We start from the raw sequence: 12,851 nt of genomic DNA, 5'->3' as shown, positions 1-12,851 counted from the left end.
GTCCAACTAAAGTCTTACCCAGAGTTCATCAGGTCAACAGTGTCCAACTAAAGTCTTACCCAGAGTTCAACAGGTCAACAGTGTCCAACTAAAGTCTTACCCAGAGTTCAACAGTGTCCAACTAAAGTCTTACCCAGAGTTCAGGTCAACAGTGTCCAACTAAAGTCTTACCCAGAGTTCAACAGTGTCCAACTAAAGTCTTACCCAGAGTTCAGGTCAACAGTGTCCAACTAAAGTCTTACCCAGAGTTCATCAGGTCAACAGTGTCCAACTAAAGTCTTACCCAGAGTTCAGGTCAACAGTGTCCAACTAAAGTCTTACCCAGAGTTCAACAGTGTCCAACTAAAGTCTTACCCAGAGTTCATCAGGTCAACAGTGTCCAACTAAAGTCTTACCCAGAGTTTCTCAGGTCAACAGTGTCTGAGACATAAAAAATTATTCAGAATTGGAGGAAAACTGAGTATGTATATGTACAATGCGTTCCTATTGGCTTGGCTTGGTCCCACGGTCCAACAACACGTAAGAGTTCAGGGTCATGTGACTATTAACCTGGCAAGGCACGCACTACATCCGACACATTAACCCTTAAATACATCAGGACCGACTGGCTTTCAAGTAAAGCCTGCTGACCTCTGACCGGAGTCGTCAGAATTCATTCACATCTCAAGAGACGAGTCTATTTACTAGCAAACATGTACTTCACCCCCATGCAGACATCAGGATCCCAAAACATGAAATAAAGACTGAAGAGAAATAAAACAAATAAAACAGTGGAAGTCATGGAGATAGAAAGATGGAGACACAACTTGACACTTTCCACTGTAAGGCAACTAACTCATGGCCGTGAGTACGTGTGAAAGTGAGAGTGAGAGAGTGAGAGAGGGTGAGTGACTCTATATGTTCCTCTCCTATCCAGGGATGGCTTCCAGCTGAGGAGCCCAGGTGGTGAACAGGTGATGGTGTGAGGGTGCCGGTGGGCCTGTGAGCCAGGCAGTACATCACCATGGTGGCTAGCAATGAAAGGAGTCCTTCTGATCAACAGACCCTCCTCCTCTCTTCCTCCTCGTTCTTCTCTCCCTTATCTCTCTCTCCTCCCCTGCCCTCCTCCTCCTCTCCTCTGTTCTTCATATCCTCTCCTCTGTTCTTCATTTCCTCCTCCTCCTCTGTTCTTCATCTCTTCCTCCTCCTGCTCCTCTTCCTCTCCTCTGTTCCTCATCTCTTCCTCCTCTCCTCTGTCCTCCTCTTTTCTTCATCTCTTCCTCCTCCTCTCCTCTGTCCTCCTCTCTTCTTCATCTCTTCCTCCTCCTCTCCTCTGTTCTCCTCCTCCTCCTCCTCTCCTCTCATCTCCCCTCCTCTTCCTCCTCCTCTCCTCTGTTCTCCTCCTCCACTCCATCTCCTCCTCCTCTCCTCTCTTCTTCATCTCCTCCTCTCCTCTGTTCTCCTCCTCCTCTACTCTGTTCTCCTCATCCTCCTCTCCTCCTCCTCCTCTCATCTCCCCTCCTCTTCCTCCTCCTCTCCTCTGTTCTCCTCATCCACTCCATCTCCTCCTCCTCCTCTCCTCTCTTCTTCATCTCTTCCTCCTCCTCCTCTCTTCTTAATCTCCTCCTCTCCTCTGTTCTCCTCCTCCTCCTCCTCCTCTCATCTCCCCTCCTCCTCCTCTAATCTCCCCTCCTCCTCTCATCTCCCCTCCTCCTCCTCCTCCCCTCCTCCTCTCCTCTCATCTCCCCTCTCCTCCTCTCATCTCCCCTCCTCCTCCTCCTCCCCTCCTCCTCTCCTCTCATCTCCCCTCTCCTCCTCTCATCTCCCCTCTCCTCCTCTCATCTCCCCTCCTCCTCCTCTCCTCTCCCCTCTCCCCCTCTCTCCTCCCCTCCTCCTCCTCCTCCTCCCCTCCTCCTCCTCTCATCTCCCCTCCTCCTCTCCTCTCGTCTCAGACTTCAGCCTGACGAACTCCTTGGCGACCTCGTCGCTGTGCCTCTGGGAGAGGATGCGCAGGGCGGTGAGCCCCGTGTCGTCCATGGTGACCCGCGGGCCGAGCGGCAGCCAGCAGGCGCAGCTACGCCTCTCCATGACGTCACGCAGCTGCATCACGGCCACGCCCACCACGCGGTCCGCGCGGCCGAAACAGTAGTCCTTGACGCACACCTGGAGCTCGTAGCAGTCGAACCCGTCCTGCTGGCCGCCCAGGGAACTGCGTGAGAGAGAGAGAGAGGGAGAGAGATAGAGAGAGAGAGAGAGAGAGAGAGAGAGAGAGAGAGAGAGAGAGAGAGAGAGAGAGAGAGAGAGAGAGAGAGAGAGAGAGAAAAAAAAATGCTGGGGATCATTACACCAGGAGGCAGAGCCGGGTTCAGTATATTATCCTGCTTATACCATGGCCATTTGGTGTATATATATAATCATCTTTTATATATATAAAATAATATTATGTAAAAATATATTATATTAGTGCTTTGCTCACTGCTGACTTTCATTATAGTTCCTCTGCGCCGCCTTAGCAACTCCTTTACATCCACCCGTCACCTGACCGATGCCAGGGACAATGACCCAGGAAGCTAACTTTATGCTGGCAAGCCTTTCTGTCAATAACTTTGCCTATGGTTAACAAACGGTGAATATGTTTGACAAAAAAAAGGCTGGCTCATTTTTATCACTAACAAATACTTTTTTCTGGGTCCACTGTCCACACTTGCAATAGTTGCTTTCTATGTAGCTATTGACACTTGTGAATGTAACATCTCGACGAGTTTAACTACTCAGTGTATAGTATAAAGATTGATTGAATGAATTGAGCGAAAAGAGCAACAGCAGGCTACTGGTTTCTTTATGTGCATCATCCTAATGTTCTTCTGTGGTGTTTACTGGCCTGGCATGCTTATGTGTATGTGTGTCTCAGAGGGAGATATTAATGTGTACATGTATGTGTGTCTCAGAGGGAGATATTAATGTCTACATGTATGTGTGTCTCAGAGGGAGATATTAATGTCTACATGTATGTGTGTCTCAGAGAGAGATATTAATGTCTACATGTATGTGTGTCTCAGAGGGAGATATTAATGTCTACATGTATGTGTGTCTCAGAGGGAGATATTAATGTGTACATGTATGTGTGTCTCAGAGGGAGATATTAATGTCTACATGTATGTGTGTCTTAGAGGGAGACATATAAACTCTATAATAGGATATATATACACTCTCTAATATGAGATATATACATTCTATAATATGAGATATATAAACTATAATAGGAGATATATAAATTCTATAATATGAGATATATAAATTCTATAATAGGATATATATAAACTGTATTACATGATATATATAAACTCTATAATATGAGATAATATAAACTGTATTACAGGAGATATATAAACTCTAGAATTGGTGATATATAAACTCTATAACAGGATATATATAAACTCTATAACAGGAGATATGGGTCTCCTGAAAGGCGCTATATAAATTTAAGATATTATTATTATTATTATTATTATTATTATTATTATTATTATTATTATTATTATTATTATTATTATTATTATTATTATTATTATATATAAACTCTATAATTGGTGATATACTGTATAAACTCCATCCTCACAAGTGGAAGGTCTCATTGTATTTGGGCGCCCAGCTGTTGTTCTTGGACTTGGTCTGGAACTTGCGCTTCTTGTCAGCGAGGTGCGGACCGATCATGGTGACCTCTACGAAGGGACGGAACATGCCTGTCGTCTGCCACTTCAGGTCGTTGGCCCCCACGACTACAGACAAACAGACAGACAGACAGACAGACAGACAGACAGACAGACAGACAGACAGACAGACAGACAGACAGACAGAAAGAGGAGAGAGGAGAGAGGTCCGTCAGATGCTGAATTAGAACGTCTGCATTTCCATTGCTACCTCTGCACTGATGAAAAGTAATACATAAAAAGCTACATTTTGTAAATAAAAGATGTACAAATGTTCTTTCACATTTCATATCACATACAAATTCAGACGACTCATCTGAAACGGAAACTAACCTTCAACTGCAATTATGTGTTACACATATTGACAGTTTTTATAGTTTTATACAATAAAATATTACATCAACAGCCCTTTTACCTTAGACCTTAGACATAAGCTAAACAGAGAAAAAATGGCTAAAATATCACTAATGACACGAAATAAGACAAAGACAGAAGTGTAAGGGTTGTTTATCTGTGGTCCACCAGGACATCGCCGCGGTCTCATGATCTAGATCCACGTGGCGTCGCCTGAAGCTAAGAGGATGTTTGGCCCGTGAGACGACTCGAGGACTCTGATGCTCCGACCAAACCAGGTAGATATCCAGATGCTCATCTGTAGAGCTTACGTCTCTCAATTCAACTAAAAATAACCATAATAACAATCCTAACAGATATATACGACAGGGTTCCATGGACCTAGATATCAAACTGCGGTCAACGCTGACCGACCTCAAACGGTGACCTTGACCGACCTTTAACGGTGACCTTGCGCTCTCCGTTGCTCGGGTGAGTTAACAGATCCATCTGGATGGACACCTCTCCTATCGGCTTGGCAACGCCGGAACCTAGCGCACACACACACACCACACACATGATATCATCAACAAACAAACACAAAAGTACAAAGACATTCGTTGCCCTGTGCTGATGTCATCATAGTATGTCTCTGTATGTCTGAGGCAATATTATAGGCATATATATTAGTATCAGCATTAGTATCAGGATAGTGTTAGTATTAGTATCAGCATTAGTATCAGGATAGTGTTAGTATCAGTCAGGGGTGTGAAAAGTACCCAAAAATTATACTTAAGTGAAAGTATGAGTACCGTCTCAAAATCGTACTCAAGTAAAAGTCAGAGTATCTGGCTAAAAACACACTTGAGTAAAAGTTAAAAAGTTTCTACGTTTAAATGTACTTAACACTTTAACTGCCGAGGTTAAATTCATGATATACCATCCCTTGCCAGCTCTATTTGTCTATGGAGAAGTTCCCCTTCTTTGCAGGGCTATAACTTTTTAAATTCTATTGCTAGATTGCCATTATTAGGGCCCATTCAATGTCATATATGTATTGTTCAGGGTGTATGAACGTTAAACTTTTTCATTCACATATTCATACTAAAATAAGGTCTAAAGTATAAGTATGTTTTCATCTCTTTCTGCAGCTTTCTCCAGAACGTGATTTATAGCCCCAAATGCATTATATTGATGATGAAATACAGTTTGATAGCGATCTGTGCCAGATAATAGATTTCAACTGGATGTGGTTCTGGAAGTTACTACACGTCATCTGATGTTGACCGGATGGGCGAGGGGGCGTTTATAATTCCGTGGGCAACGTTATACCATTCATCTAATGTGGGTCATATGTTCATCATAGCAGTTTATATCGAACACGGTAATACTACACGCTAAAACTCACCCCAGTCTCCTCGGGCCGTTGGGCGATCAGCGTGGAGTAGACAGTTTTCCATTATGGGATGTCGAAATACCCGATCTATTTCCAGGTTGTATAATAGTATATACGTCCAAATCATGTTGTTTTTTCGAGTTATTTCCACCGATCGATGTTCACTGTGTGAAGACTGAGTCTCTCTAACATTAGCGAGTGCCCGGACCACATATGGAGTGAGTCCTGCTGGGTTAAAGGTTGACATCCGGTTTCGATCTGCCGATCGGCCACCAGATGGCGCTCTTGAACCGCTAGAGGATTGAGAGGAGATCAGAACTGTGTGTCAAGGCTGCAGAGGGGAAATATGATTCCGATCACAGATTTTTGAAATATTGATATCAAAGACGAGTTACGGCGTCCGCGGCAACTTGAGCATGGCGGGGAATGACGAGTTCCGGCGTTTTCGGCAGTTAAAGTGTTAAGTACTAAAAAGTAAAAGTAAAAACTTTTTTTTATTGCAAGGGATAGACCAGGGGTCTCAAACTCATTCCATCGTGGGCCAAGTTTTCATTTGATATGAAATGATTCTTCTGATAGCAGGTGTTTAATCAAAGATCCCTGCTTTCTAGTCTTGCACAAGGACCAATCAGCATGGGTATGGGCGGGTTCATTTTCCATTGATGGGGATTTGATTGGCTGTTTTTAAATAAAGTGCGGCCACAGGATTAATAACGTTAACGTTAGTTCGGCCAGAGAAACAAATACTAATTAAAATGTTTGGACCTGTGAGATTTGTACTTTGTGGGTCTGCATTTTAAATGTAAGGAGTAAAAAGTAATTTTTTTCCCCCTCTGAAATGTAATTGAGTAAAAGTACAAGTATACAACCCTAATAATAGTAAAGTACAAATCCCCCAAAACAGTACTTAAGTATTGTAATGAATTACAATTACTCAAGTACTTTACAACCCTGAGTATCAGTAGGGCTGGGAGGTATACTGAATATGAAGGTGTACCGTAATGGAAACCATGCAAAGGTATGGATTTCTACAATGCACTGGGGGGTTGATAGGTAGGGACAGGGTGCGGGGGGGGGGGGTGGGGGGGTGTTCACAGGCAGTTGCTATGGTAACGTACCCCTGGTGGGCTGCATTGTTACGTTGAGCGTAACCCTAATACCCTTCCCATGGTGCACTGGGGCACAGAGACAATGGAGACAGCAGAGACAGAGAGAGACAGAGAAGTAAACAGCAGCAGATCAGATACACTCCAACACTTTCATGTACTAATTCAAAGCATAGTCATTAATATGATGTAAGTGTAATCTAAGTATACTAAAAATAAAAACTGAGATGTTTACCAGACAAGTTGTACTAGTATTCTTATTAAAAGTGTACTCTGTTGGTAAGCAAAAGTAACCAGAAATTAGGGATGCTCGATATTGGCTTTTTTACCGATACCGATATTCCGATATTGTACAACTCTTAATTTCCGATACCGATATCAACCGATATCAACCGATACCGATATATGCAGGGTTTCCCCGTCCAAAAAACTGAATAATTTCAGGTAACTCATAATTTCACTGGATATATATATAACAAATATTGTTATTGTTTTTTTTTGTTTTTAAACCGATACCGATATTTTCCGATATCACATTTTACTGCCGATATCGGCCGATAATATCGGTCGGCCGATAATATCGGACATCCCTACCAGAAATAGATACAAATAATATATTAAATATATTTAAATGAGGGCTGTCAGTTTATCGCGTTAATTCGATTAATTAATTACAGAGCAAATTATCACGTTATGAAAATTTACTCAAAATTAATAAAAAATAAATGTATTTCCTTTTTTTTATCTCATTCATTCCATAAGAACGTAGAATAAACATTTACAAACTTCTTTTTTTAAATGGTCCATTTGCATGTTCTTGGTATCTGATTCTAGGGACATCTATGGATCTCAGGGAATGTATTCCCAGTGTCAGAAATACTGTGTCTGTTACTAGGCTTGAGTACATTTTAATGAACCAAATGAGAATATTAATTCAATTCTTTTTTTTCCTTTTTTTTTTAACTGTGAATAACACCATGCTAAAATTGACCAGACCTGAAAAATCTAAGCAAATTAATAAAGGGAAGATGATTAAACAGAAGGTTTTGTAGATACAGTACTGAATTCTGCCATCCGGAAATATTATAGAATATAAAATATCAGGCCTAGAATGGTTATGCGATTAAAATGCGATTAATTAGATTAATTAATTACAAATCCTGTAATTAATTAGAAAACATTTTTTTATCACCTGACAGCACTAATTTAAATACATCTTAAAAGTCTAGCTGAACCGGTTTAAATTCAACACAACTTTAGTATGTACATAAAAAGTATAGACTCTTAGAAAATATACTTACCGGAAGTATCCTTTTTTTTTTTACTTGGGTAATAATAATAATACACTTTGTTTGTATAGCACCTTTCATACAAGAATTGCAGCCCAAAGTGCTTCACAGCAGTAACATCGACATACAATTAGCATAAAATAGACAGAATAAAAGCAGAGAATAAGAAAAAGGGTCAAAGCAACGCAGACAATAACAATAAAATATTGATTGATAAGAACCAAACCGACAATTAAATTGAACTGTGTGTGTCTGCGCGTGTGTGTGTGTGTGTGTATGTGCATGCGCTTGTGTGTGTGGTGTGTACCTTGTCCGTGCTGCGTGGTGACGAAGGTTTTGATGAGCGTGTCGGTGGTCTGTGTGTAGAGCGACAGCGCATGGCGCAGAGACGACAGCTCGGGACTCTTCTCCAGGAAGGTCTTCTTCAGCCCGCTACCGCCGGCATGGAAGTATTGCTGCCAGGAGAGAGTCTTTCTTTAATCTACAGTAGTCTAGATTATACCTTGTTAACAGTCCTATCTTTAATCTACAGTAGTCTAGATTATACCTTGTGAACAGTCCTATCTTTAATCTACAGTAGTCTAGATTATACCTTGTTAACAGTCCTATCTTTAATCTACAGTAGTCTAGATTATACCTTGTTAACAGTCCTATCTTTAATCTACAGTAGTCTAGATTATACCTTGTTAACAGTCCTATCTTTAATCTATAGTAGTCTCTAGATTATACCTTGTAACAGTCCTATCTTTAAACTACAGTAGTCTAGATTATACCTTGTTAACAGTCCTATCTTTAAACTACAGTAGTCTAGATTATACCTTGTTAACAGTCCTATCTTTAATCTACAGTAATCTAGATTATACCTTGTTAACAGTCCTATCTTTAAACTACAGTAGTCTAGATTATACCTTGTTAACAGTCCTATCTTTAATCTACAGTAGTCTAGATTATACCTTGTTAACAGTCCTATCTTTAATCTACAGTAGTCTAGATTATACCTTGTTAACAGTCCTATCTTTAATCTACAGTAGTCTAGATTATACCTTGTTAACAGTCCTATCTTTAATCTACAGTAGTCTAGATTATACCTTGTTAACAGTCCTATCTTTAATCTACAGTAGTCTAGATTATACCTTGTTAACAGTCCTATCTTTAAACTACAGTAGTCTAGATTATACCTTGTTAACAGTCCTATCTTTAATCTACAGTAGCCTAGATTATACCTTGTTAACAGTCCTATCTTTAATCTACAGTAGTCTAGATTATACCTTGTTAACCGTCCTATCTTTAATCTACAGTAGTCTAGATTATACCTTGTTAACAGTCCTATCTTTAATCTACAGTAGTCTAGATTATACCTTGTTAACAGTCCTATCTTTAATCTACAGTAGCCTAGATTATACCTTGTTAACAGTCCTATCTTTAATCTACAGTAGTCTAGATTATACCTTGTTAACAGTCCTATCTTTAATCTACAGTAGCCTAGATTATACCTTGTTAACAGTCCTATCTTTAATCTACAGTAGTCTAGATCAGTGTTTCTCAACTGGTGGGTCGCGACCCAAAAGTGGGTCGCAGGGCCATTTTGAGTGGGTCGCGGATGTGTGTGTAAAAAAAAAAGTAATTTTTTTTTTCTTTTTTTCACTACCTATCTTTGTGAAAGTGGCTTCTCAGCTCTGGTCCAGCTGAAGACAAAGCGGGGGAACAGATTGGACATTGAGCATGACCTCAGAGTTGCTTTGTCTACCATCACCCCAGACTTTGAGACTCTTGTCAGGAGCAAACATCATCCCCAGTTATCCCATTAGTTCCCTGCATGTTAAGCTAAGAAGTCTGTTAAGAAGGATATATTATTTATTATTATTATTATTATTTTATTTCATTGTGTTTTTAGCCCTTAGTTGCACTTTTGTTGCAACCCCAGTTATCCCATTAGTTCCCCCAAACGTAGGTCTGTTATGTTAAGCTAAGAAATCTGCTAAGAAGCATATTATTTATTATTATTTTATTTCATTGGGTTTTTAGCCCTAGTTGCACTTTTATTGCAATCCCAGTTATCCCATTAGTTCCCCCAAACTTAGGTATGTTATGTTAAGCTAAGAAGTCTGCTAAGAAGCATAATTATTTATTATTATCATTTAATTTCATTGGGTTTTTAGCCCTAGTTGCACTTTTGTTGCAACCCCAGTTATCCCATAGGGGCGACAGTGGCTCAGGAGGTAGAGCAGTCGTCTGGCAATCCGGAGGTTCCCGGTTCGATTCCTGCTCCTCCCAGGCAGCGTGTCGATGTGTCCTTGAGCAAGACACTTAACCCCTAATTGCTCCCGATGAGCAGGTTGGCACCTTGCATGGTTGCCTCCGCCATCGGTGTGTGAATGGGTAAAATGTGAGTAACAAATTGTAAAGCGCTTTGGATAAAAGCACTATATAAAAAAGCAGCCATTTACCATTAGTTCCCCCAAACTTAGGTCTGTTATGATAAGCTAAGAAATCTGCTAAGAAGCATATTATTTATTATTATTTTATTTCATTGGGTTTTAGCCCTAGTTGCACTTTTGTTGCAAACTCAGTTATCCCATTAGTTCCCCCAAATTTAGGTCTGTTATGTTAAGCTAAGAAATCTGCTAAGAAGCATATATTATTTATTATTCTTTTATTTCATTGGGTTTTTAGCAATAGTTGCACTTTTGTTGCACTTTTTTGTGTTTATTTCATGTTTTGAAAGATTGCGTATTACTGCAAATATTTTTTTTTACATAAATCATAGTGGTTCAAAATTTTGGGTCGCGACTTAATGACTAAGGAAAATGTTGGGTCCCGAGGCTAGACCACTGGTCTAGATTATACCTTGTTAACAGTCATATTATATATTTAATCTCTAGTACTACAGTAGTCTAGATTATACCTTGTTAACAGTCATATTATATCTTTAATCTACAGTAGTCTAGATTATAATTTGTTAACAGTCATAGTCTATCTTTAATCTACAGTAGTCTAGAATGATTATACCTTGTTAACAGTCATATTATATCTTTAATCTACAGTAGTCTAGAATGATTATAACTTGTTAACAGTCATAGTCTATCTTTAATCTCTAATACTAGATTATACCTTGTTAACAGTCAGTCTCTTTAATCTATAGTACTCTAGATTATAATTTGTTAACACATTCAGGGCCATTGGGATCCGTCTAATCCCACTCTATACGGCCAGCATATCAAAAGAAACTTTCATCGTGCGTTTGTAGAGCTAAATCTATACTTTATATTATTGCTATCTGTCCATTCTCATTGTCAATTGACACTATAAACGTCCCTTCAATATGCCTTAAATAAATAATTTTTTCATCAATACGTTCCCATTTTATAGCGTCGTGAATATGAACGTTATAGCAGAATGTTCTGGGGTATTTCCTGGAAGGCGAGATAAAGGGTGCTAAGCTAATAACGTTAAATCGAATGGCGTTTCGGCTATAGACAAGCTAGAGCTAAAACTCAAAATGCATATTGTCGGTATCATGGTCCACCATGAATGCATGAAAGGGGGGGGGGGGGGGCGGGGGACGTCGTTTCTAATTATTGATTACCAATAACGGCATTAGCCTCAGTAGCCTTATTCGCTGATCGGCTGGTTGGCTATGATAACAAGGCCTGATCAGCATGTCATTTACGTGAAAAAGCTCTTACCTGTGGCCGGTTGGATCCCCAAAAGGATTTCCCAGTTATCAATCGCCATCTGGTAGATCCATATGTCCATTGGCTGATGATATATTCCTTTACTGCATACTGAATTCACCGTCCCAAAAACGATTCCAGGCCTTTGGCTACACGCATAGCTTTAGGCTAACCCATGCATACTAAAAAAAAAAACACACCGGTCTGTAACAGGGAACACTGCATTATCGAGACAGCGCCCCTATGAGGATCTGGCCGGTAATGCACTTTTCCGAATTCCAAGAGTAGGGTAAATATGCAGTGCCACAGGGTGTTTAGTAGGATATTACAATGGAATAAAAGCCAAAACAACCTTGCCACGTATATATACGTGGTTGGCCGTCAAGCGTTGGATCCAAAACACGTATATATACGTGGTTGGCCCCGAATGTGTTAACAGTCATAGTCTATTTTTTATCTACAGTAGTCTAGATTATAACTTGTTAACAGCCAGTCTCTTTAATCTAGAGTAGTCTAGATTATACCTTGTTAACAGTCATATTGTATATTTAATACTGCAGTAGTCTAGATTATACCTTGTTAACAGTCATATTCCATCTTTATTTGCTAATACTACAGTAGTTTATTCCATCTTTATTTGCTAATACTACAGTAGTTTATATTATAACTTGTCAACAGTCATAGTCTCTCTTTAATCTCTAACACTACAGTAGTCTATATTATAGATTTGAGATATACCTCCACACACTACTGTGTGGGAGATCACTTATTTCAAACTATAATCTGTTACTATCTTGCTTGTGTGGCAGATGCCTTGCGTTGTGATGCACATGTTGGTTTGAGTCTACTTTGCATTGATAATAATATATAATAATTAATAATGCACGTGTGAAGCCATAATCCTAGGTTGTATCGTTGTGCCACTGACCTTAATAGTGTCCAGTGCCACGTCCATCACGGCACACTGCTTAGGAGACAGACTCTTGGGCTTCTCCAGCCATATGGTCCTACATAACCACACGAGGAGAGAGAGAGAGAGAGAGAGAGAGAGAGAGAGAGAGAGAGAGAGAGAGAGAGAGAGAGAGAGAGAGGAGAGAGAGAGACAGAGAGCAGAGACAGAGAGAGAGAGCGAGAGCGAGAGCGAGAGCGAGAGCGAGCGAGAGCGAGACGAGAGAGAGAGAGAGAGAGAGAGACAGAGACAGAGACAGAGACAGAGAGAGCGAGAGCGAGAGAGAGAGACACACACACACAGAGAGAGACAGACACACACAGAGAGAGACAGAGAGACAGAGAGAGAGAGTGATATACAGAGAGAGATACAGAGAGAGAGAGACACACACAGAGGACCAAGAGAGACACAGACG

The 12,851-nt window shown here is 40.3% G+C and overlaps 1 protein-coding gene across 1 annotated transcript in view; it reads right to left on the bottom strand.

Annotated features, from left to right (window-relative positions):
- Positions 1 to 1,899: 1,899 nt before the first annotated feature.
- Positions 1,900 to 12,851, bottom strand: part of unc13bb (unc-13 homolog Bb (C. elegans)) — a gene marked incomplete at both ends in the record, with an annotated part of 291,089 nt that continues 280,137 nt past the window's right edge. The window contains 7 exon segments of the mRNA XM_084325041.1: positions 1,900 to 2,188; positions 3,599 to 3,758; positions 4,481 to 4,573; positions 6,537 to 6,593; positions 8,121 to 8,268; positions 12,416 to 12,472; positions 12,474 to 12,494. Of these exon segments, the coding sequence (XP_084181167.1) occupies positions 1,900 to 2,188; positions 3,599 to 3,758; positions 4,481 to 4,573; positions 6,537 to 6,593; positions 8,121 to 8,268; positions 12,416 to 12,472; positions 12,474 to 12,494 (825 nt within the window).

This window comes from Notolepis coatsorum, assembly GCF_963971535.1.
Source record: "Notolepis coatsorum genome assembly, chromosome: 11".
NCBI classification, from domain to species: Eukaryota; Metazoa; Chordata; class Actinopteri; order Aulopiformes; family Paralepididae; genus Notolepis; species Notolepis coatsorum.
Note: the sequence above shows the minus strand (reverse complement) of the source record. Positions and strands in the feature narration are given on the sequence as shown.